Here is a 27,916-nt window from a genome sequence, read left to right as displayed (position 1 = left end):
CAATTTCTCATGGGATTGGACCAATTGTGCAGCAAAAGTGCAGCAAGCAGGAGGTTTGCATGAGACACCAGTTTCTATGGACACTGACCATGACTTTGCGCAGTTTGTAGCGTTTAGACCTGATGTCATCCATGAGCATCTCATAGGGGGTGAGCTGGAACTCTATGGGCAGAGGATTGTACTGGCGCTCCTGCACCTTCTTCAGCTTGACCCCTTCACGCAGGTCCCTCATCACCTGAACCCAGAATCGAGCCTGACGGAGGAAGCAAAGGGCAGCATGGGAAAGGGGAAGTAGAAAATACCATGACCATTTGAATGTGAATTTATGTGGACAATAGCAATCATCTGGGCTCTGACCTCTCTGTGTACACAGAATAAGGACGGTTCATCAAGGGGAGCGGTTCTATCCATCTCAAGAAGTTCTTTAATCACTGCCTATTCAGAGCGTAACATGCATTCACAACATGAACATGCAGTAATGGAGAATCTTTGAAATGAAACCAAGAGGGGGTGTCGAGTTAGACTTTGATCAAAAGAAATGATCTGGTAAGGCTTGAGGTCAGAGGGCAGGAGTCGAGTTGCCTACCCAGTCATCGTTCTGTAGCTCATTCAAGTCTCTGCCAGGATCCTGCGATGACCCTTCCTCCATCTTACGGAGGTTCTGGTGGAAAGGGAAAGAGACCGAGTTTGAATATAAAAGAATGAATCAGAAAGACAGTGTCAGACATCGGGAAATGAAGACGCTAAAAAAAGAGAAAAATAACCAACAAACTCATAGCTGTTTCTCTAGTTTAGCCTCCCATTTTTGTGTTAGATTTTTTAAGTATGGAGAAACTAAGTCCCATTCAGTTTCAATATAACACTTACAAACAGCTAACAGTAGTTTTTAATGCGTGATGCAACACCAGTCACCGTCATCAAATTAATAGTGTGTCTTCACAAGACTACATATATAACTGTTTATAGACAATGAAATGAAAGATCATCATGAAATGGAAATGTTGGTTAAGAGAGAATTATCTCAACTGGATGTTTGGCACCATCATTCCTGTTCCCCACAGAATGAATTGTAATAACCTTGACCACTTTGACTATACTTATGTACCAAGGTTGTAATAGTTTGGGATTTTTCATTAGTTTTAATTTTGTTGTGAATTTTTGTTTTCAAATTCAGTTAGTTTTAATTAGTTTATATTTTTTTGAAAATCCTTAGTTTTAGTTTAGTTTTCATTAGTTTTAGTGTTAGTTTTAGTTTTTTTGTAAGGGAGTATTTGTTGGGTGTGAGATTCAAAAAGTCACAATAAATGTTGCCTTTATTTCCTTTGTCTTATCCATCTCAGCCCCAATAAGTTTATTAAGTCATAAAACCAGATAGATAAAATAGATTTCATATCAACCAAAAAGGTTTACGTATGAAAAAGTTGACAAAGACGAAAACGAAGGACATTTTCACTATAATTTTAGTTAGTTTTGTAACCACATAATACAATTTCAGTTAGTTATTGTTTTTTTTTAAAAATAGTTTTTATTTTTATTTCAGTTAACGAAAATGTTTTTTCAATTCTAGTTTTCGTTATTTCGTTAGTTTTCCTCAACTATAATAACCTTGGTATGTACTTGTGTCAGCAAATGCTAGCATGGTTAAATAAAGAAAGTGACCTTGGTAAACATTCCCTGTAAAACAGTAGTATGTTAGCATCACAATAATGCTGATTAGGCCTATCACCAACAGGGAAACCTCTCTTGTTGCTCAGTATACTGGAGTTGTGGTGTCTGCGTGTCAAAATGGCTGCTTTTCATGTGAACTAGTCATAGCTAAGACCCTAGCAACAGAGCAGCTAGGACTTTTGGTGAAAGCTATGGCCAAAAATCTGAAGTTGTGTCCAAGAAAAGAGTCTGGAATTGAAGTAAAAAAAAAACCCCACTTGACTTGAACAGTGAACAGCCTGAGCTTTTCCTACCATGTTCATTCAAAATGTTGCCTGTGTAAAATGCCTAAATGCATTTTAGTTAATGTTAGGATATATGCGCTAGGCTAAGACAGTGAACGTAGAAAACATTGTCATTCTGCATGTTAGCATAATTACCACTGTCTTACCAACCACTACCATTTTTACATAACCATATTTACTTAACCACGATGGCTAAGAATGAAAGTTGGCCTTTTAGCTGTCTCGTGGTATTTGTTGTTTAGCTAGTTTCATTGGTACAATAAAGCCTGACAGAGCCGCTAGTATGTGCTCAAAAACTTGTATCAGCCCTCAAAAAAGGAAACCATTCAAACAAATGTATTTTATGTAAGGTACAAGTAAAAAGACACACTACATGAAACTGGCACAGTCCCTTGTTATTATGCAGTGAACAGAAAGCCAGCTCCTCCATCCTGACACCTATTTGTGAACCTGCACAACGTGAGGCCATTAAAGTGTTGTAAAACACAGATATCCTGACTGGCAGCATATCTGTGGGAAACAAGGAACTAACTTACATTCCTCTGCTGCTGCTTTCAAAGTTCAGCTGAGGACAATGGAAATGTGTGTGTGTACAATAAAGAGAGAGAGAGAGAGAGAGAGAGAGAGAGAGAGAGAGAGAGAGAGAGAGAGAGAGAGGAGGAAACAAAATATAAAAGTGTGTGGGCATTTGAAAGCATTTGGCAGACAGGAAATATGTTGTCTCTGGTTGGTGTTTGTGGTGAGATTGTTCTTGTCACGTCACAGCAGAGGAAAGATTGATGAGACAGTTATGGGAGTGTGTCCAGCTAAGGGCAGACATAAGACCTCAACTCACCAGGAAATTACAATTCACAAGCATCCTGCTAGGGGAACGGCCGCCTCGACCGGACTGCAGGCTCAGTGTAGAAGTTACATAATATCACTCGCACCATAATGCATTTTTGCCGCATCATAACTCTGCATACCAACAGTGTTTACAGTTCTTCAGTATTACCTTGTGACACTGAATAACTGTAAATACTGTAGCTGTGCATAGTTATGATGTGGCAAAATGCAGTGCTTAATGGCTTATAACAGCCTATCAAATTAAAACACTGCTAATCCAGCCAGTGGAGAGCATAAAGAGAGATTAGTTCACTTGCTTTTAGACACCATTATCTCATTGGTATGAGTGGGGCGTCATGCAATCACATCAAAGCCACATATTTCCATTTCAAAAGGTTTGATTAGCCAGTGCTCTCTGCACTTGATTGAGACATAATTTTAATTCAAACAAGCACAGCAACCTTGGTGTGGACAAAACCAACAGTCCTACTGCTGTATGTCCACATGAATAATTAGGGCACTTACCAACTGAATGTGCAACCTAATTTTTTCCAGTCAGTAATTCCACTCTATTTGTTATTCGTTTTTGGCTCTCAACAGCTGACAAGAAGCACTTGCATGAGCAAATAGGAGCCGGAGTTGTTTCTGTGAATCACCACTAATTCGGCTGCTTTCCTATGAATCTGTAGCAGCAGGAGGCGTCTTAGTGGAGAGACAAAGAAAGTCTTTGGCAGCCATGACTGGTAGTGATAGACAGATATGCATGGCTCTAATGTGGGTTGACACAGCTTTGCCAAACTGAGGTGGGGGTGGGAGGGCTGCTCGGAGCCCATCTTACCCCTGGGTATGGATAGCCTAGCTCACATACATACATACATAATACATAAATGGCCACATAGGCAGAATCTTATATAAACACAGGCAGAAACAGACTGGATGCATCCATGCAGAAATTAATATGTAGTCACATAGTCACCTGCTTTTCCTTGCTGTTAATTGTGTGCAAGTCAGGGTGTTTTTTATAAACACCAAACCAACCAATGATGAAAGCCAATCTGCAAAATTATGCATTAGCCAACCACCGGACTTTAACTGCAAACCACTAACTGTATGCCTTATAGTAGCACAATTGTCAAGACGGAGACAGGGGGCTTTTATATCATGATGTTGGGCTCAGTGGTTGATGACTCTCAGCCATCCGACCAAACCTAGCCACATGTACTATTTGCTTGCAAGATGTCCTCTCCAAAATACAACCATATGTATGCACGGCAGCTTGTTACGACCCATATTTATGTTAGGCCACGCCCTCTACAGGCCATATTAATTAAAACATGTTACTGAGTGTAAAAACAAGGTAGAAGTGAGGATATGGAATAGGGGCGGTGGCAGGGGTGGTGGATGGGTCAAAATAACATGATCTCATCTTCATGTTATTCATGTGAAAACAAAAGTCAACGTTATTTTAAGTTACATATGTAATGTAACTTCAGTGCGTAGATACGTCATATTTTACATATCGTTTTACCAATGCCACCTATATAATAACTGTCTGGCAGTAGTTATTTAATGCAAAACTACCTTTTCCAAAGCATAACTATGCAGTTTTGTTTCCCCTTGTAGTTTTTTTTGCTGAACCCAAACCAAACTGTGACTGTTCAGCAACATCAACGACATGCTTTAAACTGTAACTGTTACATTCAGGAGGGAAACTGTGTTGATCTACTGGCACTGGTAGGGGCACTAATTTAGGAAATGCTCCTGTGGGGCAGCAGACCTGTCCTGATACAGTTTATTTATGTATCCGTTGTGCTTTTGTCTGGTTGGAACACAAACCTGCAGCCACACCATCCCTTTCATGGATCAGTTTGACACCCCAGTATTAGAAGGCAGGAACAAATCTACAAATATTTTATAATTTCCTCCTTGTGTTTATTGCATTTTTAAGTTCTTGTTTAATATTATACTTTAAACAAAGTGTAATGGAGTTAGCCATGCTAGGAGCTTGGTGACGCTGTTATTACGTACAGTGGTGCTTTTGAGGTGAATGCTAACATCAGAATGATCAAATGCTCGTAATGACAATACTAACATGCTGATGTTTAGCAGGTAGCTAATTACGTTTTTGCGAATTAGCGCTAAACACAAAGTAAAGCTGGTGGTGATAATTCATCCTATAGTTTTCTAGGAAATTAAATGAAAACCATGAATGTCAATGTCATTGTGGTGCTCGAGTTAAAGTCATTACCAGACCGAAAACATGACTTCCTTACTGTAAAGGTAAAAAAGGAGCACAGTCCCCTATTTCCTCTCTTTGAGGCTTCTTTCTCAGCCTTGTCCAGCCTGTAATAAGTCCCCTCTCCTAACAGCGAGTTATGTAACCAACCAAATCCCTCTATTCATTCAGATGCATTACGCACACTAAAAGGGCAGCAGCAGTAGTGCATGGCAGGAAGGAACCCTGAGGTGAAACACACACACACACACACACACACACGCCCTCGCGGGAAATGTTCCAACCCACAGCTGAGCTCCAAAATGCTCCTGAGGAAAAAACAAAGCCCAAAATGACTCCTGCACTTGATCGTAATGAATGAGTTGAAGAACAAAAAAAATGAGACCCTGAACAGCCACAAGACATGTCTTTGTGATAAGAGGAACAGCCTCAATGTGAACTTGGGGAACATGAAAATAAGCCTCTAATGTATTTGTGATGATAGAATTATATTATGAACTCATATTAATTTTCCCCAAGTCACTAGTCAATCTTTTCATTGAGTAGAAAGCAGTGATTATCATCCATTCAACTGTGCAAGCTAGCTAATTACTGAGGAGATTCATTAAAATCACCTGCCAGCCACATGGACACGTGACTCATGACGGACAGCATACCAATACTACACTGAAGGAGCATTAATCCTCTGTGGTATGTGGACAGGTTGGAAACATATTACTTCACAGACCCTCTTATCACTACAACAGGAGTCTCACACATTATTACTATTTGAATCATGCCTCTCTGAATATTAGCTGTGAGAAGCTGAACTCAGGGCTTTCAGCAGAATGAGAGTCAGCATGTCTCCAGATATTGTCATCTATGTCGGACAACAAACATGTCACTCCTTCTTCACAGTGGCCCACTTCAACCTGTCAGCCAGAGGGGAGTGTGTGCATGGCCTGTCATCAACACACTGTGACTGCATTGGAATGTTAGGACATTACAACACTAGTGACGTACACTGACGGCAGTTTTTTTTTTTTATCAAAGCTGCTGATAACTGGTATTTTAACCTTATATTCACTATTGTTTAGTGAACAGTTTGACCCCATTCATGATAAAAATAATGATTTTTACTCTGTTTACTTTTGCCAGGTTGATAAATTCTCTGAAACAACATATCCACTGTCATGTGACCATGAAACAGTGACCATGAAACAGTAAATAAAGTCTACATTATTTATTACAGTGTACGAGTGGATAGAAGAAAAGAAAAAAGGGATACATTCTGTTCCATTTTAGGTATCAAAATAATCAACAAATAAAAAATTAAAGTTGAGATTGATATTTTTTCGAGACTGTCCTCCTGAAAAAAGGACCCTAGTGACCATTTGTAGCTTGCAGCTTATTACGACCCACATATACATTTATTGCTAGGCGGCGACCTACAATGGCTATATTGACGGGAGCAAAAAGGAGGTCAGGTAATGGAGTATAAAGAGCAACAAAGTCTGCAAAGGAGGAGTTACAGTCTATATCTAGATATACATATCTATGGGTGATTTAATAATTGTTAAGATGTTTTTCATTGATGTCAAAGAGTGAATGTTGTTTTTTCATTTTTGTGTGTGTCGTTTTATGCAAACCAGATTTTTTTTCATAAACTGGAGTTTCTATTAGGTGTAAACAATCTAAAGCGAGTGTCAGCTTTCGTCCACATGTTCCTACACATTATAAGCATTGATTAATGCATAAAAATGATGATAAACTGTTTCTGAAAGACATGGGTCAGGGTTATTGGGTATTATGTCACAGCCTGAGGGAGATAGGCTGTGCACTGATGTGTCCATTCATTTCTTTATCCACACTCATTAACACGGATGCCTTTCTATATCAGCTGACCGCCTCTGCTCTATCACGCAGGAAACACGGCTGTCTGACTGCTGTCTTCGTGTCTTTGTTTGTCCATGCCTATTACATGCTACAATTCCCCCCTTTTTCTCTTAATTGATAGCTTATTACTGAAACAGGCAAGTCAAACATGACTTTCATGCTCTGATATGTAGACCAATCGCATATCACCATGGGTGGCAACAAATCCACAATACTAACACTGATTGGTTGGGTGCATGGGGTTTCTAAGGTCACAGTGCTAAATATTTTAAAGAGATCCCTTCTGTGTCCTTTATGTAAAGGTCAGTGATCATCCTGTAACCTTTCTTTAGAGGGGTGTGGCATATGCTGTCATTTTAGGCTGTTTTAAAATCAGCAATAGCTCATGCATTCATCTCACCCCAAAATGTTTCTATATGTGCTGCATAACTTGTTACTAAAACATATCTGATGTCTTAAACTTCAATGAATGTGTCTGAAAATAAGCATACAAGCCCACAGCTGTGATGACGATGATGATGATAAGGACCCACCTCTTTGGCACTCCTGATCTTCTCCAGAAAAGTATTTAGCTCCTTGGTTTCTGTGTAGAGAGCCCGACACACTGCCTGGTAGTGACTGTGGGCGTCTGACAGACTGGGTAAATGAGCTGTGCACAGCTACAAAGGGAGAGAGAAGGGGACATTTTCAGTACACAGTTCTCACAGCTGCAATAATTATAAACATGACACAGACGTGACTGAGGAATCTTCGAAGTGCAATGTATTTTCTAAATCCGATGGCAATCAACAGCTTTGTTATTTTTATATTACTATCACATTCTCAGTGAAGTGAAGGGATTTCAGGTTATGTAAAGCACCCTCTGGCAGTCATGTTTGGGGTCCTATATGCTTTATTGACACTATCTGTGAACAGCTTTCTTAAAGGATGATGATAATGTGCATTCTAGCTGGTTAGACAACTATTGGTCAACTGAGGTAACTCCTCTCCAGCAACAACATAGATCGCTGGGTTAGGAATCTAAGGAATGAGACAAAAGGGACAACATTGAGGGGTGCAGCAATTACTCACATAATCGATCAATCTGCCAATTATTTTCTTGATAGTGTTTCTCGATGGATAATGTTTTCGAAACTTAATTAGGCTTCAAAAACTGATGATTTTATGATATTTTATGATTTTTAAAAACCCAAGAAATTCAGTTTACAATCGAAAACAATATTCACATTCAGAAGCTGGAGACAAAGAATATGAGACTGGTGATGTCAAACTGCAGTGATGGAATGTAACTAAGTACCAGAGGCGGGACCAAGTCATTGTTTTGCAACTCACAAGTAAGTCTCAAGTCTTTGCCCTCAAGTCTCAAGTCAAGTCCCAAGCCCTAGTTTGAATTTCAAGTCATTTTAACAACAGAGTAATAATATTTACAAGGATCATGTATGCTTTTACAATCTGTATTTATTCATCAAAACTTTTTTTGCAAGAACATTCTTCAAACACATTTGGAAAAAAAAAAGTGCATAACAAGAGCATACTGCACTATAACTACACATAATATAGTATAACATATAACTATCCACAGCAGTTTCTGCCCTGTCTTGTCTCATATTGTCTGTGTGCGGTGTGTGTGTGTGTGTGTGTGTGTGTGTGTGTGTGTGTGTGTGTGTGTCTCAAAGAGAGATAGAGTGGTACTTAGTAACATATTTTTTAATCTTTGGGTTTTGGGGAAAGTAGCAAGTCTTGTCGAAAGGCTCAAGTCCAAGTGAAGTCACAAGTCACAAGTTATTAGTCCAAGTCGAGTTGCAAGTCTCTTTACATTTTGTCAAGTTGAGTCAAAAGTCATCAAATTCATAACTCGAGTCTGACTTGAGTCCAAGTCATGTGACTCGAGTCCACATCTCTGCTAAGTACTTTACTTAAATATAAATTTGAGGTATTTGTACTTCAGTTTTTTTTGTTTTTTTTGCATCTTTATACCACTACGTTTTACCTCACAAGCAAATATATATTATGCAGATTTTACTCCACTACATAGAAAAAGGCATGGTTTCATGTTACAATTTTTCATACCCTTCATTTTCAGAGAAATATGTATTTCCTATCTTAAGTATTCCGACACGGTTTGTAAATTAATTCTCCTCAGATCAGCTGAAAATAGTCACAAAGATGAAAGCAGAGCTGTTATCTGAGCTCATGAAATGTTGACATTTTAGAGATGAGTGGTTCCCCCACGACAGCGATGCTACAAACATGTAAAGATCTGCTACTTCTACTTCAGTAAAGTTTCTGAACTCTTCCACCACTGTCAAACTGTGAAGCCTTACTTCTCAGGATCTCAGCATAAAAAATAAATACAGACATTTGCAGACATTTGTAAACAACTGTTATTGACTGCTGAACACAATTGACAAGACAACTATGCCTGAGGTCAGCTATTCTGCTGCTGCACACACACACACACACACACAGAGTGATGAGAGAATACGTCCTTGTCTCTCTCTGAGGAACAGAAGGTACCCTGGGCCAATTCTTGGCATGCTCAAAGCAACCATTTGTCCAGACTGCATGGCACTAACAAAAAATATCACTAAACAGGGAAAATAACAGACAGCCATCACTCCATAAGCTCTGCTACCCACATCCTATCACAAGTGTGTGAATAATACCAAAAATGCTGTATCCAGGTTAAATGAACATGCTGTCATTGTTCTTTTTATGTGACAGTGAATTGAAAACAGTTGATAGTGTATTCTCTGTCAGCTAGGGTTAGTACAGTAGGACAAAAGGTGAACTGAGGGAGCACAGACAGTGAATGGTCTGAGGGTGAAATATACTGAGACAACAATTGGAACCGACAGCCCGTCAGCAGCCAGGCTGCCACTGTTCAGATACCTTGGAGAGCAGTGTTGGTGGGAGTGTGTGTGACTGGGTATGTGGTCATTATGTAAAGAAAGTGAGGCCATGTGAGGCCTGACACAGTGACTCTGTGCTCCATTGGACAGCAGAGATACATAACTCCCAGCAAGGATGAGGCTGGCAGCCAGACTGCACTGTGGTTGTAATCTTTGCGTTCGGAGCCATGTTTAACATTTTCATTTGCTCACAAGCTTTTTTCCCTGAACAGTTAGCCTCGCTGATAGCATCTGTTCCTGGAATCCATCAGTGGATTATATTCACTGAAGAACTGTATTTCCATTTTAATTAACTTCATACTTCTTTTCCACTTCACTGTTAATAGCTCTTTAATAGTTTTGACACCTTACTAGATTGTTTCAAATTAACATATGATGACATTGCAATAGATGAGGCATTGTTATATAATGACTACCCAATAGTAGATAGGTCAAATTAACTCCACCTCGACTAGCAATAAACAATTAAATCCTTACAAGTTGTCACTAAAAATAAAATAATAATACAAATTATCTAAGAATATATCACTCTAATAGGAGCCATTCTACATCATGTGTATTGTGTTCATATGTATTTTCTAATATTTTAAAGGGGGCATGTTATGCTCATTTTCAGGTTAATACAAAATATAAATTTTGTGATTCTACTAGAATGCGTTTACATGATGTTTAAAACATACATTGTTTCTAATATCCTGCCTGTTTGAATATACCTGTATTCACCCTTTAAAACTGCTCTCTTTGGCCTGCATTTCCAGATCTCCGACATCAGTGCATTTGGAATGAATGTTTTGATACTTCCACAGTATTTACATGGCACCTAGGCCCGCTTTATAACAAAAAACACATGGAAATCTCACTTTTTACAGTGTGGGGCCTTTAAAGTCCCCCTCCACTCAGAAATGTGTCCCTATGTTTACTGGGATGTCTCCTAAAATGTCTGAACTTGACTATACTGACTTGTTTCTGTGCAAAGTGAAATAAATCACCAGCTAGCCTCTTACTTTGTCTATCTGCAGTTTGGTGCTGAGCAAGAGCTTTTCCACTGAAAACAGCTGCATGCTGCTGCTGGAGAACAGGTGGATGAGAGTTGTAAGACTGAACCAAAGCATTAAACTTCCAGATGGAAGACAATAAAATACAATAAAATGCTCTGTAGAGAGTTGGGTGATAACTGAGTTAATCACTCGGAGCCACACTTTTCATATTAAACAGAGTTTGATCGATCGTGACTATAAAATGATTTACAAGTGCAGCTTTTAATTTAGTGTCTTATTGGCAAGATAGCCTCTCCTCGACAAAATCTGCCTCAAAACAGGATGTGACAAAGATTTCTTAACAATCATTCAATACTACTTTCTAGTTAACGTAAGCATAAATACCACCAATGGTTGATCAAACACAGTCAAGACAGCCACAGTCACTAAGTCAGCTACTGGACATACCTTGAGGATATCTCTGTAACCGTGGACACTGGCGATGTTGTCAGGGTCATCCTCCGCCTCATCCTCTTCCTCTGTGGCCTCATAGCCTTCATCGGGGCAGACGTCCCTCTCAGCCTCGGCCATGTTGGTCATGAGGTCGATGAGCTGCTCCAGAGGAGGGCTGAGCTCCCTCTCCTCATTCTCCTTCAGCCCGTAATCCAGAGCCTTGTAGATCATGATGCCCAGAGACTCAATCACCTGAGAGAGAATGAGAGAGAACCAAGAATTAACTTCACAACATCTGGTCACTTTTTCATATTTACACTCATTTCTGTGTCACCTTTATCTGTAAAGTCCATAACAACCTGGATGCCTGCATGTTCTCTGATTTATGAATATTATGTTACTTCAAAAAATTAAAATAACTTACAATGCACATAGGCTGTAAACATTGAAAGTAAATTCCAGCGAAATAACAGGTGTCTGATGATAAAAATGGATGTAAAAATCAAGCAAACAGTACATTCATTTCTGACGAATACATGGTTTAACTGCATTGTTCTGTTGTTCATCTGCCACGTAATAAAAACAAATATGAGTTTATGTCTTTGTTATGCAATATGATCCTCTTTTGTGAGCCAAGCCTGAGCTGAACAGCTGTAATATAGTGACCTCATGACCCCCTCCACCATTCATACACGCACACAAATATACACACACTGGCCTTTCACAGGATGACGCTGGGAGCAGATTACTGATTGTAGATCTTGTGATTAACTGACGCATGAAAGGAGACACTATCATAACATCACACATGTCCACAGTCAGTCTTTTAAAGGGAGGAGGAGGAATTCCAAGAATCAAGAGGCAAGAGCCAAGGTATGAGCATGTAAGAGTTCATCTGCCGTTTGTTTACTGTTTCAGACTCATACGAGACTTTGAGGACATCAGGACCTGAATCATACACCACACAATATTTTTCAATACTAACGAAAGATTGCCATTAAAGGTTGGGGCATTCAGGAGATAAGTGCTTGAAATCATTTCAGTGACAAAAAAAGTCAATGTAGTAAAAAAAAAAAATGTATAATTTTAATTATTTAAGTATCAAAAAGGTAACACATCTGACATAATTCCTGATGCAAATAAGTTGTTGTGCTGAGCATGGCTTATTTTAAAGATTAGCATGTTTACACAAAGGCTACATTTGACACAATGGACTAGTTTTGCTTAGCAACCAACATAAGCATTTCCAACAAGCCCAGCAGTGTTTTACACCCAAAAGCTTTGAGATGGATTTATGGACCTTTGATACTTTGTTGACATAAATCTGCATTAACAGATGTTTTAGCCTCTTTAGGGCAGTGAATTAAGCTGTAAACGCAACATTGATGTGGCATGACAGCAAATTGTTTCCAATTTACACATCTAGTAAACTCAGAGTGACATGAGCATTCATTTGGAGTCGATTTTGTGACAACCTGATGAATGTAAGACAAAAATGTCCTTTAATTTTGGCTCTGTTTTGGTCACCAACACCAACTCCTGGGGGAAATATTTGGCTCTTCAGTTGCCAAATTAACTGTCAACTTTGTTCGCAGCTTAGCTAGTTATTAGCTTGTCTGTTGCCATTTTGTGATGAGCATGTAGCATACAGTGGGTTTATGTTTCTGCTGAAAACAGCGCCTTGCTGGGCTGGAAACATGGATATTAGTGGTGAGAGTGAACCCAAGCATTAAAGTTTCAGGCCGTGAAACCAAACAATCAGCTGAAAAGCATGGAAGAACTTGGTAGATCTGAGGGGAAGTGAAGAAATGGGTGAATTCTCTGTGGGTTTGTCACAAAAAGTGATACATAGTTACATTATTTTAGCGTGAATATAACCATGTATGTACCACACTAGTGTTTTTAGATCCAGGGAGACAGAGTCAACAGCATTTTCACATCCATGCTGTCAAGAAAATTAAACCCAGAAGACAAACAACAAGCCAACGCGGACTTAAGGAAATGGAAAATGTGAGTTTGGTGGTGTCTCACATTAGCTTCTCGCAAAACAAGTCTGAGGTTTCCCACTGCACTTGAACACACATCAATCTTTACTTTTACTGTAATACAACCAATCCCTTTAACAGTATTACCACATAACAATAACCTATGAATGACTTTGAAGCCATTGACTCTGACTTGTAGTAAACTTTGGCAAAAAGATCACAAACTGTTCATTGTGAAGTAATGACTACGTTAATCTTCACCAGTTCAAGTTAATGCTCATTGCTGCATACATTACTTCAAGTAAACCTAAGGCTTTCTGGAGGGTGGAAACAATGTGTTCTGATTTATGGATACAGTTTGCCATTGAAGGAAAAAAAATGTTAAAAAAGTTATATATTTTGTCTATTCCTGTGGTTGGTGCAGGCTGTCTCATTCCTCCAGATTCTACCAGACTAACTGAATTCCCCCTCGGGATAAATAAAGTCATTTTTAATTGATTTGATTTGATTTTGAAGTAAGAAGATGCTACTGTTATATTTGGATAATTATAATGCTGTGTAGAGTAAATGTGACTTTCCACTTTGCTGGTGATTTTTTAATCTTTTTCTCATAGATGTTCGAGGCCAAAGTTCGGGTTTTCAGCTGTCATGTTTAGACTTGGTAACTCCTAGCTACGTGCCCGTAAGGACAACACACACTCACACATTGTGTAGAATAAACATCATGAACAGCTGTTGTTAATAGTAGCTGGCCAATAGAATTGGTGTCGATACGTCCATTTTTTTTCGTACAGGGGCAGGCTTAGCCCAAGGAGAATGAAATGTAAACTTTTATAGTGTTCATGGCTCACTCTAACTGAATTCCTGCGAGAATTATGTTATTCTAAGACCAGATCTGCATAATTTTACCTGTGACCAAAAAAAGGCCTGTATTGAGACCTTACTTTATCTCCAGTGTGTGTTTGCTCTTGGGCCTCCAATCTACGAACCAGAGAGACTTTGACACTACGCTCAGTTATAGCATTCAATCTGCCCTGGAATTGGAGAGTCATGGTGGATAAAGGCAGCAATGCCAAAGCCAAGACAAAAGACAAGAGTGGGAAATCACTCAGGGGATTATTCTGCAGCCCTGAGCACCGAGAAAAGACTGAGAGGGAGCGAGACAGCATATAAAACACTGACAGAAAAGAAATGGGAGAAAGGGGGAAATGGGATGCAGGAAGGAGGGAGAAGACAAGAAATGTATTTAGAGACAGGAAAAAAAGAAGTGAATGAGATGATGAGAGTCAGTGAATGGATCAGAGAGGTCAAGTAGGGTGGAGAAAGGTGAGACATCAAGAGGGATAGAATCAGAAAATGTCTGTGTGTGTGTTTGTGTGTGTGTGTGTGTGTGTGTGCAGACATGAAGATCAAGAGCAGATCAATGGACATTCATGGAGGAGGGGTCATATGAGAAACCTGTCCTCCCCCATCAGTGTGTAGGAGCTGGGTTTCCTCAGGGGGGAATGGCTGAATGCCACCTCTTTGTCTAAGCTCCACCCGGATCCACACTCACTGATATATGACACCATGCAAGCAGGCATACACATACACACATATATACATATACACACATCACACACACCATGCAAAAAGCTACACAAGCAAACATAGTCCTCCAGGGACCTGCTGTAATCTCGGGCTGTAAATGATAAACCCTCTTCAGCGCAGACAGTATAAAATATTGAAATATTGTTACATTATTGTTGATAATAATAAATAATGTATAACATATATATATATATATATATATATATATATATATATATATATATATATATATGTATGGACATATATATATATATATATACTCTTATTTGTCCATCTTCTAATTGCCTGCCAGTCACAATGTCATTAATCTCACATCATAAGTTTGAATGTTTATTCCCATCTACTCAAAAATGTATTTGTGCTTTTTTAACAGTTGTATGTTCATGTTCCCAAAAATGTTTTATATTGACTACACTGTACAGAAATATTATATAATAGCATGATTAAAGTTTTGAAATAAAAAATTAATGAAATTAAGGGAATGTATACTGGTGTGTTTTTTTAGTGTTTTTTATTTGTATTTAATTTGCAAAAGTGGGGCTCCAGCCATAAGCTAATGCTATTTGGTGCCTTTACATGGAAAGTTTATGGAACCCCTGTAGCAGAAAATGTGACAGATATGGAATGTTCTGGTCTGCCCAACAGCAAATGGTTTTATAACTTGAGTATGTGGATTTTCAGGCTTCTGTTTCTTATCTGCAGCTTATCAAAAAACACGTCTTCAAGAATTCAGACAGAGGCTGTAACAGTATCTGATCTGCAAGAGAAGACTCACTCAAGTGGATGAAATAAATGAAATGCTTGAGGAGATGGGTTTGACATTTTTTCCACTTCTCCTTTTTTTCACTCATATGTGTTTTTTTATCTTTAGCAGGAGAAGCAGACACAAATTAAACTTCTGACCTTACAGAGACTAAAGGCATTGAGAGGCCAAGGTGTGCCACATTCCTTGTATCCTATAGGTGTTTGGTTTAACCCAGCATCAGGTACTTGGTGTACACCAACATCCGTTTAACATTAGTCAAGAAAAATATTGTTTTACGCTTTACAAATTGATGGTACTATTTGACCCATGTTCCAAAATGTTTCCCTGTCACAAGCTCATACTGTGCATACTTCAGTGCAACCCCAGATCATAACACTGTCCCAAGCTGTCACTCAAGTAAACAGTCTTATGGAGTAATTTCTTACACATTCCTCACAAATAATTAACTGTAAACTATGACTGATTGCAGGAAATAAAAACTTTCCCCGTGACTGTGAGGCATCTGGACATAAAGGCAGGCTAAAGCAAACATGTCTCTGTTCCACTGAGAAATCTCCCTGACTGGTTCCCAGGCTTCCAGGCGACCGAGCAGAATGATGGGATGGAAGGAAGGAAGGGCGAGAGACGAAAGAAGAAGGAAAAGGAGAACAAAAATGGGGGGAGAGGATGAAGATGTCAACCAAAGGAGATTTGTCGGTGCTGCAAAGTGGAGCAGTGGCCATCATCACAGGCAGGAACAACATCAAACAGCCTGGCTTAAATTTCAGTATTCCTGTCACGGATAGCGGGTGAGCTGGCAAAAAGGCCAAAATAAAAACCATTGTGACGCAGGGAAATGTTTTTACGCTGTTTCCCGAAGCCACTGAATCACTGCTGTCCTGCAACCACCTCATAACCTCACCTGAACTTTTCATTAGCATCAATGACTAATGGCTTCATGATTAGACAGGCTGGGTTAAGAGCCAAATCTTGTTGAAACAAAAGCACAAATTTAATCCCCATTTTAGTTAATCTCTCATGCTATTCATAAATCGGTAAACACAGGATTGTGACAGCAAAGGATACATATAATGGTACTCTCACATAGCAGTTGTAATTCAGATTCTTCCTCAGTTACACACAAACACAACACTATATCACATTGAGGGCACCTCAGCCAATGTCCATCTACCATCCACCTTCTTGTCTAGGTTTCTATTATCCCCAAGGGACGATACGTTTTTACATAACAAATCAATGTAAGTAAAAACAGGACACCTGAATGTTATGTTCAGGTGTTTTTGCTTCATTCAAGGTTGAATTTCACTACAGATTACAAAAGCAACTGTAGTACATAACCTAAGGACTAAACACCAGCAGGATGTAATGTGACATGTAAGATCAAGCCTTTGTTCTAGTTCAGTTTATTACAAATGATGTAATAGGACCCTGTGGGTTGATATGGCCAGGTGTATGCTGTGATGCGTTCACTGTTTAACAGTTTCCTACAGTGAGAATTTCAATCATCTGTGTATATTTTTTATGTTCAATTAAATGTTTTTGGATTAATATTACTGCTGAATTCATGTGTATGTTGTATTTTCCTGCTGTAGATTTTTAAGGTTGTGCTTTAACTCAGTCTAACATCAGTTTCTATAAGATCATCATATGTTTGTAGTGTGGTTGTTCGGAAGAAACACAACATATCTCTAAAAAGACTGAAAAACAGCTCTATTTTCAGCCTTGTGACAATACATTTTGAGCTGTTCCAAGAGGGATTTTAAAGAGTTTATTTGGCTTAAGAAGTAGGAGAATATTCTTAAAATATAGAGGAACAATTCATCCTTCAGTCTATCAAAACATTTACATTCCAAATCTGCACATCAGGAGATACATGGTGTTTACTACAGGTAGAGTATGAAAAAATGTCATCTGAAAAGTAACCAAAGCTGTCAGACAGATGTTGTGGAGTAAAAATTGTAGAAAGTAGAAAGTTACATAAAATGGTAATATGTAGAAAAAGCAGCTCAAATTTTAGTCTTTAATCAGTACCACAGCATACATTTAGTCTGTACAGTATGAGCTAAATATGAAATAAGAACCAGCAGATCTTAGCTAGCCTGGCTCTGTCCAAAAGTAACAGAATCTGCCAACGCCTCTAAAGGTCACTAACACCTCTTTAGTTTAATCTGTGGGAGAGAAAAAAAAGCATTAGTGGATTTACATTGTGTTATGTACCAGGGTATTTCTGGTCTAGGAACACACTTCCTGAAGTGTCTTCTGGTTTCCTAGCAACCTCAAGGTGACGACAACACTGGTGTTATTCATATCCTTATTTAACTCAACTAAGCGCATTTCCCAAAATGTTGATGTTTTTTTTTTTGTTTAGTCCAACCAACATTTGAAATAAAGATAAAAGATAAAAATAAAGATATTCAATTAAAAGTGATATTCAACCAGGAACCGTGTAAAATCCCCCCATTCCAAAAGCAATTTGAAATTCAATCTTGCTAAAAAGACTGAAAAAAAATTATCTAGCTTACCCAATCAATTAATCAACTCATTGTTATCAATACGCATGATGAAATACAGCTTTGGAATGTGTTGAAAATGTATTTATAGGGATAAGAAAACTGAAATCCATGTATGAATGACAGAATGATGGAAAATCAAGTTCATGACGACACGTCTGACTGAGGAAGGTCAGGGGGAACCACATGTGACCTACAGGCTGGTGGTTTATGGATCTGGTAATGGGACATTAAGGTCCGCCATGCATTTTTAATGGACTCAGACAAAGACACCAGCTGCTACAGACTGAATCTCATTAGTTTTGGTTATGTAGCTTCGTGTGATTCTCGCAGACTAAACACCAGAGCCAATTGTGCTAATTAAATGCTAACTGAGATCTGAGATCTGCTCGCAAATATGCAAGAGCCTTCCATCAATCACTGTTAGCCAACCAGCAGAGGATTACCAGGATCAGCACAAACTGGTCAGAATTAAAGGATTGTAGAAACAATGTGGGGATTTAAAACACTTATATTTACTCATTAGTGGGTTCACAGGAATTAGGTCATGGAAATGAAAGTAAACAGAAAGTGAGGTACGTGAAATTTTCCTTAAAAAAACAAACTGCATAAATGAATTACCTGTCTACAAATGAATGTCCTTTAAAGCTTCTATAACGAAACATCCTGTATTATTTATTGCACCTTTTTGACAATAAGAGTCAGGAATCCAAACCTAGTGGTCAGTGCGTCTGCTGCCATCTTAAGAATACATCCTGGATTTCTAATTGTGACACTAATGAGTAGCTTAGTCTCTCATAGTCACAGCTTCATAAAGATAAGTCATGCACAGCCCACATTAAGTCTAGCTCCATAAACGAAGACATACTGTAACTAAAAGTCAAAATAAGCTAATTGTATCCATTAAGCTTCACCTTTAAAGACATATTCTCATAGGGAATATGACTGTTTTTCTATGAAGATAAAACACAAAAGGAGGAAAGTAAGATCAACTGGACAGATTCTCATGGGACATCCTTCAACAACTTCTTAGAAGTACCACTGAAGTCTCAACTGCTGAACTGAAGCTTCACAGTGGCCACCAGTACAAGACTACAGTGCACAAAATATCTGTGCAGTATGTTTAAAAAGTCAGCTATGCTAGAAGCTCTGTGAGGATCTACTGAGGGCTTTAGCTAAATGCTAATGTCAGCATCGTAACACAATAGCAAGGCTAACATGGTGTTTAAGTATAAGTGTTACCATGTTCACCCATCTTGCCCATCATCTGTTATGTTGGCATTCTAACATTTGCACTAAACACAAGGTATAGCTGTGGCTGATGGGATTGCCATTTGTTTTGCAGGTATTAAATGTATGGTTGTCAAAAGTATCGATACTCAAAAAAGTATCGATACTAAAACGTTGTTTCCAAGGATACAATACTCATTTTCAAAAATATCAAGTATCTGAAGCTTGTTATCATAGTTGCAGTTTCTTTTTGCACAACTGTTTTTTTATTATAAATATTTAACCTGTGGTTCCATTAATTTTTACATGTTGCATTTTTCTTGTTAATAAAAATATTTCTGTTAAATTTTGGGGTCTTGGTTTTTATCCTTGTGGTATCGAAAATGGTATAGAGTATCGAATATTTTCCTCAGTATCGGTATCGAGTTGAACATTTTAGTATCGTGACAACCCTAATTAAATGTAATTAAAGGTGTTTACAACCACACTATTAGAAAAAGTAACATCTCATTTTGATGCAAGAGCAAAAACCAGCTAAGAGCTAACCAGGGTTTGAATTGGGCCTTCACTCATCTGCGTCACCAGGAGACACTTTACATCTTTTCTACTTTTCTCTGTCTTAATAATTCAAACAATGACTTAAACACATTTTCTTTATGGCTGCACAAAACATAGTCCTAAATAAGGTGATGTAAAAAGTTGTGAACATCAAAACTTTTTTCCTCTCTGTGTATTTCCTTTATAGCCACCTAGCAGATCAGCAGCCTTAGTCTCAGTGGCGGTAATGCATCTTAACGCTGGTTTCCACCCGCAATTACACGGCAGAAAGTATAAAATGCAACCTCGGAGCACTTCAGTCAGTTAGACAGCACAGATGGCAGAAAGAGATAGGTAAGGTAAGGTAGGTAAGGTAAGAGGTATAGATAAGTCAGAAACTGCCATGTTTATTAACAGAATGTAATTGCTCTGATATTCTATTCAGACAAGGTTTTGCTGATGATACTATAACCAACATACACGTGCACCCATTGCTACCCTGACATCACAGAGCCTTGACCCACTGGTAGTACTACTGTAGCTAAAAATACGTTCACCAAAGTCATAAGAATTGGAAACCTTGAGGTATGTTGTAAGTATGTTTGTTTCATCGTGGTAAAGATCTCAAAATATTTGTGTTTATAGAGGCAGCAAAGATCACCACAGCAAAATAACTGTGGTAACTGCAAAGCTTGACTTGGGGAAATATATATGGCCTTCCAGTTCTCCAAAACTAATATTCTTTCTTACAGATAAAGAAAAGTATACTGTATTCTATAAAAATCCATCCAAATATATTTTAGGGCCATCTTTCAGTTTGGACATATTTAATAAGATCAAGTCTTATAAAACTGTCAGAACCACGTAAAAAAGAATGGCGAATACAAAACTCTTTATCTAACAAACCTACTAATGTGATTATAGTGTAAATCAATCTGTCCCCTTAATAACTGATAGCATTAGTGTTAAGTGTGGGTTATTTCCTCTCAGGCACAAATAAACACTGAGGAGATTCCTGTCTCACATTCTTACGCCTGACTCTGCTGCTGTGACCTCTGACTGTCATATGACTGAGCACGGCTGCTTCGGATTGTCTAGCAGACAGGGAACCCACAGAGAAAACACTTGAGCCGGAGCACATTTTTTTCCACCTTTGTTCTTTTTTCTTTTTCCTTTACATCTCCTCCATTCTATGTTTGCAATTTCTCTTTTTTCATGCACACACACATACTATAGGAAGCATAAAAGCAAATGATACTCCTGCCAAACAACTTTTATAATTCCTGACTGAGTTTTTCTGTTTACGTTAAACACTGAATGTGATGTTGAACTCTAATCCCTTCCTAGACTTCAAAGCTGAGACATTAGGAGAGCACAGACCATGCACAGTTAGACTTTAACAGAGGGGGATGTGATGAAGCATAATCCACTCATTTCTGAGGTTATACTGCATCACAGGACCAGGAGGGTCTTGGTGGCATGGCAACAGGGGTCACCAAGTAAATTCCTTGCAAAAACTAATGTGTCACATTGTGTGAGTGATAGAATACAACAATGCTTACAAATATCATCCATTTCCAGTGAACTTAGCATTACTGATGACTGAACAAAGAGCCTTGCAGGAGCTTGGTTCACTGGCTCTGAAGAAAACAGCATCATCTGACATTCACAGCCGCATCATTTGCTGGAGTTCACGCTGTTTGAAGCCATGTGCAGATAATGTGTGTCAGCTATGACTACACATGTGTTCCTGTTCATCCAGCTTGGGGCTAATTCCACACTGTATCCTAGCAGAATACCTCTGCCGCAGGATTTAACGCTGTCAAGCGTCTAACGGCTCCAACAACTTGCCAGTAGTCTTGTCAGCCAGTCTGCAACACACTGCATTGTGAAAACTCATTTCTAGTGCAAAGCTGCTTAGCAGAGATTTGTCAATACGGTTTCACATTATCAGCTTCTATAGTGAACTGCGTGTGTCTATGTGAGTGTCTGTGTGTGCGCACATCCATCTGTTATCACAAGCCCTGTGACACAGCAATCCAACTCCAGAGCCCCTTGAAAACTACTGCACACTGATGAACTTGGAAGAGATCCACAGTCAAACACCAGAGACATAAAACAAAACAAAAATTAATCTGCTAACAGTGACACCAATAACATCCCTGCAGCCAACTCCAAGATCCAGCAAAATATGCCTAAAACGCGGAAGCAGAGAAGCTCCTTGCTGTAAGACCGATTTTCACAAGCTATTATCACAACAATTAAGAGCAGTTAATGGCAGTACAGAGTGAGTGTGTGGAGGATGGGCATTTTACGCAGCCCTTTAATTAGGTCTGAAACTGCTCCCAGAACTGTCATAGAAAAGGAAGCCTTGCTGCGCAAATGTCCTACCAGTCAATCCAAGCAGCCAGCTGGGAGCTCTGGGGCTGGTGGAGAAAATGACTGGGTGAAGACCCACGCTGTGAGAAGGCAGGCTGGGACATATGCCACGGAATAGTCTTACATGCTTACAACTTTTGTCTTTTCATAACAAATTCAAAATGTGTAACTAGAAGCCAAAATAAAAATATTTTGTATGCTGAAAAGACAGTATTATTGTGTTGTACTTGGCAGAAAAAAGCCATTATCTTGTACTGTGGCCCTCCTGAATGCCTTGTGTTAAGAGATTAGTCGTTTCCTTTCTTACGAAGTAGATGAGAATATGAGGCTACCACTCTGATGTTTGTCAGTTAAGTATGAAGTTTGACAGGAGATGACTAGCTTAGCCTAGCAGAAAGACTTGAAGCAGGTAGTGACAGTTATCCTGGTTCTCTCCAAAGGTCAAAACTACACCTAAACACCTGTCAAAAGCCATGTGACAATGACATCAGAACAGGCTACATGAAAACATCCCCAACATAGCCAGGGAGCTATCAGGCCACATCGTCAAGACCATGCAGACCCCCACACCAGACTCTGCATTGTATCTGCCTGAGCCTCCTCTCTGCCGGGCTGTTGCTCTCTTTGCTCTCTGCTGAGTGAGTAATCTCTGCGGGGATAAAGATAAGACTCTCCGGGGACATGTCCACTGAACAGTCTCCTAAACGCAGAATATCCGGTCAGGTGCATGTTTGCAGGTTTGTTGAATGTTTAACTTTGAATTTTCACAATCTTAAACAGTGTCAGCACAACATTTAATATATCATGCAAATCTTGCACAAAGTAAAATAGAGATGATAATAATAAGAGTGATGTGACAATGTGTCAATTGCTGTTTCCCCCTGTTTCCAGTCTTTATGCTAAGCTAAACTAATTGTCTCGGCAAGAAATGAGCACATTTTTCAGAATATGGAACTTTTTCTTTAAGGTATTATCCTCTATTCATTGGTTCATGACATCATTATTTTTAGCACAGATGTTATGGTATTCAATGATTGTCCTGCCTGCCACACACTCTCTGACAATAAATTGCATTGGAGACAGTGGAGACCACTGTTTGTTTTGCTGTTCTGAAGTTGTTTTCCCAGTCATGCTGAGTCTAAAGCTTGCAGCAAAAATAATTGCCTTTAAAAAAGAAAGCATTAGAACGTGTTTCATTCATTAAAGGTATTAGTTTAAGCAGCAGGAGACCCACAGCAGCTGCATTGCAGGCATGAGGATTAACACATCACACACCATGGCTTATGACAGTTTCAACCATAGCAATATCTGACACTGTTTGCACTTGAAATAATCCTGCAGAGTGCCCACTCTAATATGCTATCTGTGTTGTTGTGGCTGGCTGCCATCTTTCACTGTAACTAGCTAATGTAACAACTGTGGAAGGTAAATATTTAAAAAGGAAATAATGCTGTTATTGTGGTTAAACATGCCATTATCTCTCCCTGCACAATCAAATATTTCCCTTCATGAATATCTTGTTAATTGACTGACTCGTCCCTTTCCAAAAACACTGGAGTTTCCCAGCCTGCACTGTGTAAGGGTTTTGAGGTAATCAACAAAAACGTTCCAAACAAGGTTTATAGTTAAACCCAAACTAATTTTTTCTTCTTAAATATGTGTTTTTATATTTTTACCATCCAGCTGCTGAGGTGCACATCAAAAATATGAATTAAACATTTCCAAAGTACGGTAAGAAAAACTTAAATAAAAAGAACCGCAGGTACTTTTATACACAACATTGTTCAAGCCTCTGTAAGCATGTGATGATGAAATACAATAGGTACAATAGAACTACAGTAGAGTTACTTACCTCTGTTGTTGTGCAAGGGCTGTATTTACCTGCAGGGAAACAAGAAAACAGTGTTGTGATAAGAAGCAGATGTAAGCCAAAGTATAAAGCAGCTTATATACACATATGCATGGTGGTCATATAGGTAACACTGTACAGTTACAGAGCAAAAACTGTGTGACTGACAGAGATGAGTCCATGTGATGGTCTCAGTCACCCATGTTAAAGGGCAGGCATTACTTTTGATTCTGTGTTTCAGGATCCACCACAATCACTGGGCACTTACATTTATTCATTGCTCTGCTACTAAATTTAGAAATACAGACTGCAGATGAGCAACTGAGATGACTAATTTCAGATGTCATACATTTGTCACTGATAGAAAATCTCAGGTCACAGGAGATGAAGCTCTACAAACAGCTAAGAGTGAGCACTTCATCAAAAATAAATCTGGCAGCTCAAAGATTTTTTTCCACATTTTTTTTTAACCTTAAAACTAAATCTAATCAGGAACAGAACATGTCCAAGACGTTAAACTCCCCATTTCACAGTGCAGCTTTAAGGAATAAGGCTATTCTATGTTTTCTGTTTGCCTACAAATCCCACAAAAAGACCAAAAGCCAACAACTTAGTCCACTACACAATACAGTCCAACTGTATGCTGTTTGTAGCATTCAGATTTATACCTGCATTCTTTCTAATGACTAGAAGACTCCACTGATTGTATAGAACAGATGACGAAATGACCCTTCTCACAATGTGTTTTCATTTCATTCAACATGAATTATAACATACTGGTTGCTTAAAAATATCTGGTTCAGTGTTTGGTTATAAAAGATACTCTACGGAGTTGCCTGCTTATTTTTGCACCTTGCTAACCAACCCTGATGGTACATGCCAAAATGCCAAACAGTCTATCTCCAATGCAATTATGTGGCTCACTGATGCACTAGTCAATAGTCTTTGGACAACAATGTACTTGTAGTAGGCTGATTTCCTGGTTGGTTCTGGGTAACTGACTATAGGAATATTATAGAGCATCATCGCCTTATCCTTTAAATGCTCACATTTCTAGTGCAGGTTTAAAGGAAATCTTTTTGTATTGTAGAATCTTGAATGTTCGGATTTATATAATATTTTGCTAATCTTCGGTTCAGTACGTGGTCTAGCACCCTTGTAGCTTACTTATCAGCAATTACATATCCTCCACATTAACCTCATTTAAGCGATAGTACTCTCTGCTCTCATTATGCAAACTAGATCAGTTTTAATAAAACCTCTGTTTCATTTCTAATTACTTCAGACGTTTAGGCAGCATATGACCAATGATGACTAGACTCTTCCCAGGAAGCCACATTGCATGAATGTACTCCCTTCAAAAAGAAGACCCACTTAAATGTGTCTCCAGGCTACAACTGCCCAGCTCTTACTTTATGAACAAACAGCCTGCTAAGAGATGGCCCTCTTAACAAATGACTGTTTTGTATTGCAACACGCAGTAATGCAACATCACAACAGCTCTGACATCATCCCGACCGTAACTTCCATCAGCAGGTTTGAATAACATACTGCTGTATGGTGAGAAGAATTATCAGTGTGATTTGTTGGATATAATACAAAGTATCTAGTGCCCCAGATAAACCGCAGAATAAGAGAGTTTAAGATGTCCTGAATCTTTAAAGCTTTTGCCACAGATTTATCTAATTATTTACATGAATGTGTTTGTCTGATTGAGCTTGTGCATGAGGGAGAGAGAGAGAGAGAGAGAGAGAGAGAGAGAGTGAGAGAGAGAGAGAGAGAGCCTGTGCTGAACACCACAGATAAGTGGCAAATTAGAACAGCAAATTACCCTGCAGTGCAAACTATCACTATTTGGTTGCACTGATCAAAACACTTGCGAAACAATCCAAAAACTATTTAGACTGAGGACATTTATAGCAGTAACTGAAAAGTGAAGCTGGAGTGGATATGCCTTAAAACAAAACAAAAAACACAAAAAAGAAGTCTGCTTGTATAGAAGCCCTGCCATAGACTGGTAACCTGTCCAGGTTGTACCCTGCTTGGCTGAATGAATGAATGAATGTATGAATGAATGTATTGAAGTATATGAAAAAATCTCTTTGATGCTTTCACAGGGTAATGTCAGTTGACACTCTAAGGAGTCGGCTGTTCATTTTGATTGCAAAAAACTAATATGGCAATGGCCATAAACCAATATGGCGATGGTCAAATTGCCGAAGTCAAAGCTTCACAAACCAATGGGTGACATAACAATGATGTCCACTATGTTATTACAGTCTTTGTTCCCAATAAGAGATGCTTTTCTAAAGTTGTCATGGGGTTCAATGAAAGAATATGAGATATCCCAACTTAATTGAAAAATAATTTTAAAAAGGCATCCAAATATCGAGTCAGTGTTAACCAAACATTACAGGTTGCGATAAGCAACGAAGCACAAATAGACAGCTAAAAGCAAAGAGTGATCAATTTAGATAGTCGGCTAAAATGAATGGATAAATGTTTAAAAAACAGTCGGTATAGGATGATGTGTTTCATCTAAAAACATAAAAAAAAACTTTTTGATTTCAACTTATGGGCTATGGCCAAAATTATATATGAACCCCTTCATCATTATATTGAATCTGCAGTCAAGTCGCTGTGGATTGCAGCAGAAAAACAGTTCTGGTGACAACAGCCAGAAAAAGAGTGGGACTGCACCACACAATGACATTGTTGGCTATTTGAAATAAATCAGGAAATCAATATAGGTTTGTATGTTAGCAAGCTAGACAGTTTTTTTCAAGTCACTAGTGATAACATTCATGATAATCCTGATATTGGAAATTCACCACAAACGACTTATTTTGAGTGTTTATTATCATATCCCACATTAAAATAATTTATCATCCCATCTCTAGTCCCACCCTATCTGTGTACGTCATGAAATTATGTGTGTATGATATATGGCAGATTTGGTGCATAATGTAAAGGATATGCGTTAAGTATTCATCTGTGAAATAGCAACATGATTACTGAAGCAATATTAACAACTATATTGCAACTACAAATGCACAAAAATGCATAACTACAACAGGTCGATACATTCGTAAAACATTTTGCATGATATAACATGAATGTATTACATGAATAACCAAGGGATAAAAGGCTGGACTCCCCTCTCCAGTGGTTGCTTCCATGCACCTAAAAATAGCCCATTCATTCTAAGCATATAGACCTACAGGCCACAACCAGCATCATCATCACAGCTGTGCCTCTCAGATTCGCTCATATAAGGTGATTTAACAAGGCATGCGGTCCGTTTATCGAATCAAAGGCCAAAATGTTGACTGAGCAGTGTTCATTTTTGTGTGTGTTTGTGTGTGTGTGTACACTTAAGCTGAGTTAAGAGCACATCCCTCAGGTATAGTCCATTACACGCAGAGATAGATAGATAGATGGCATTTATTCAGCCCGCTCTGCACTCTGTGTATCAGCAAATGTGATTACAGAACACACTGAACATGTCAGGCCTCGGTCTGACAAGACACTGTAATGTGTTATGATCAAGTGCATGTTATCTTTAATAGACACACCCATTGTCTGTCGAAACACACATGGCATGCAGTGTCTTCTGTTTTGTTTTGGTTTTATGTAACAAGTATCCTAGATAAATACCACAGAAACACTGTGGCTTCTCCCATATGAGACACAAATTACCATAAAGCACAATAAAGTCAATTTAAACATCCTGCATAGCCTCACAGACGCAGTGTAAATCCCCTAATGGGATATTTTCACAATATTGCAGTGATTTCTCTTTTGGCACTCTAAGCTGCCACCAATGTTTCCTCTCACATC

At 38.7% G+C, this 27,916-nt stretch overlaps 1 protein-coding gene across 7 annotated transcripts in view; it reads right to left on the bottom strand.

The window, feature by feature from the left end:
- Nucleotides 1–27,916, bottom strand: part of spire1b (spire-type actin nucleation factor 1b) — a 47,043-nt gene that overhangs the window by 17,716 nt on the left and 1,411 nt on the right. For 6 of the 7 annotated variants that reach the window (XM_059339269.1, XM_059339273.1, XM_059339268.1 and 3 more), the window contains exons 2-6: nucleotides 24,080–24,108; nucleotides 11,246–11,482; nucleotides 7,422–7,547; nucleotides 587–661; nucleotides 89–253 (exon numbers count right to left, since the gene is read on the bottom strand). In XM_059339269.1, the coding sequence (XP_059195252.1) occupies nucleotides 89–253; nucleotides 587–661; nucleotides 7,422–7,547; nucleotides 11,246–11,482; nucleotides 24,080–24,108 (632 nt within the window). Of the gene's footprint in view, nucleotides 1–88; nucleotides 254–357; nucleotides 436–586; nucleotides 662–7,421; nucleotides 7,548–11,245; nucleotides 11,483–24,079; nucleotides 24,109–27,916 lie in introns of all 7 variants that reach the window. The other variant, XM_059339267.1, reaches the window with a different exon arrangement.

This window comes from Centropristis striata, chromosome 8 (genome assembly GCF_030273125.1).
Source record: "Centropristis striata isolate RG_2023a ecotype Rhode Island chromosome 8, C.striata_1.0, whole genome shotgun sequence".
NCBI lineage: Eukaryota > Metazoa > Chordata > Actinopteri > Perciformes > Serranidae > Centropristis > Centropristis striata.
Note: the sequence above shows the minus strand (reverse complement) of the source record. Positions and strands in the feature narration are given on the sequence as shown.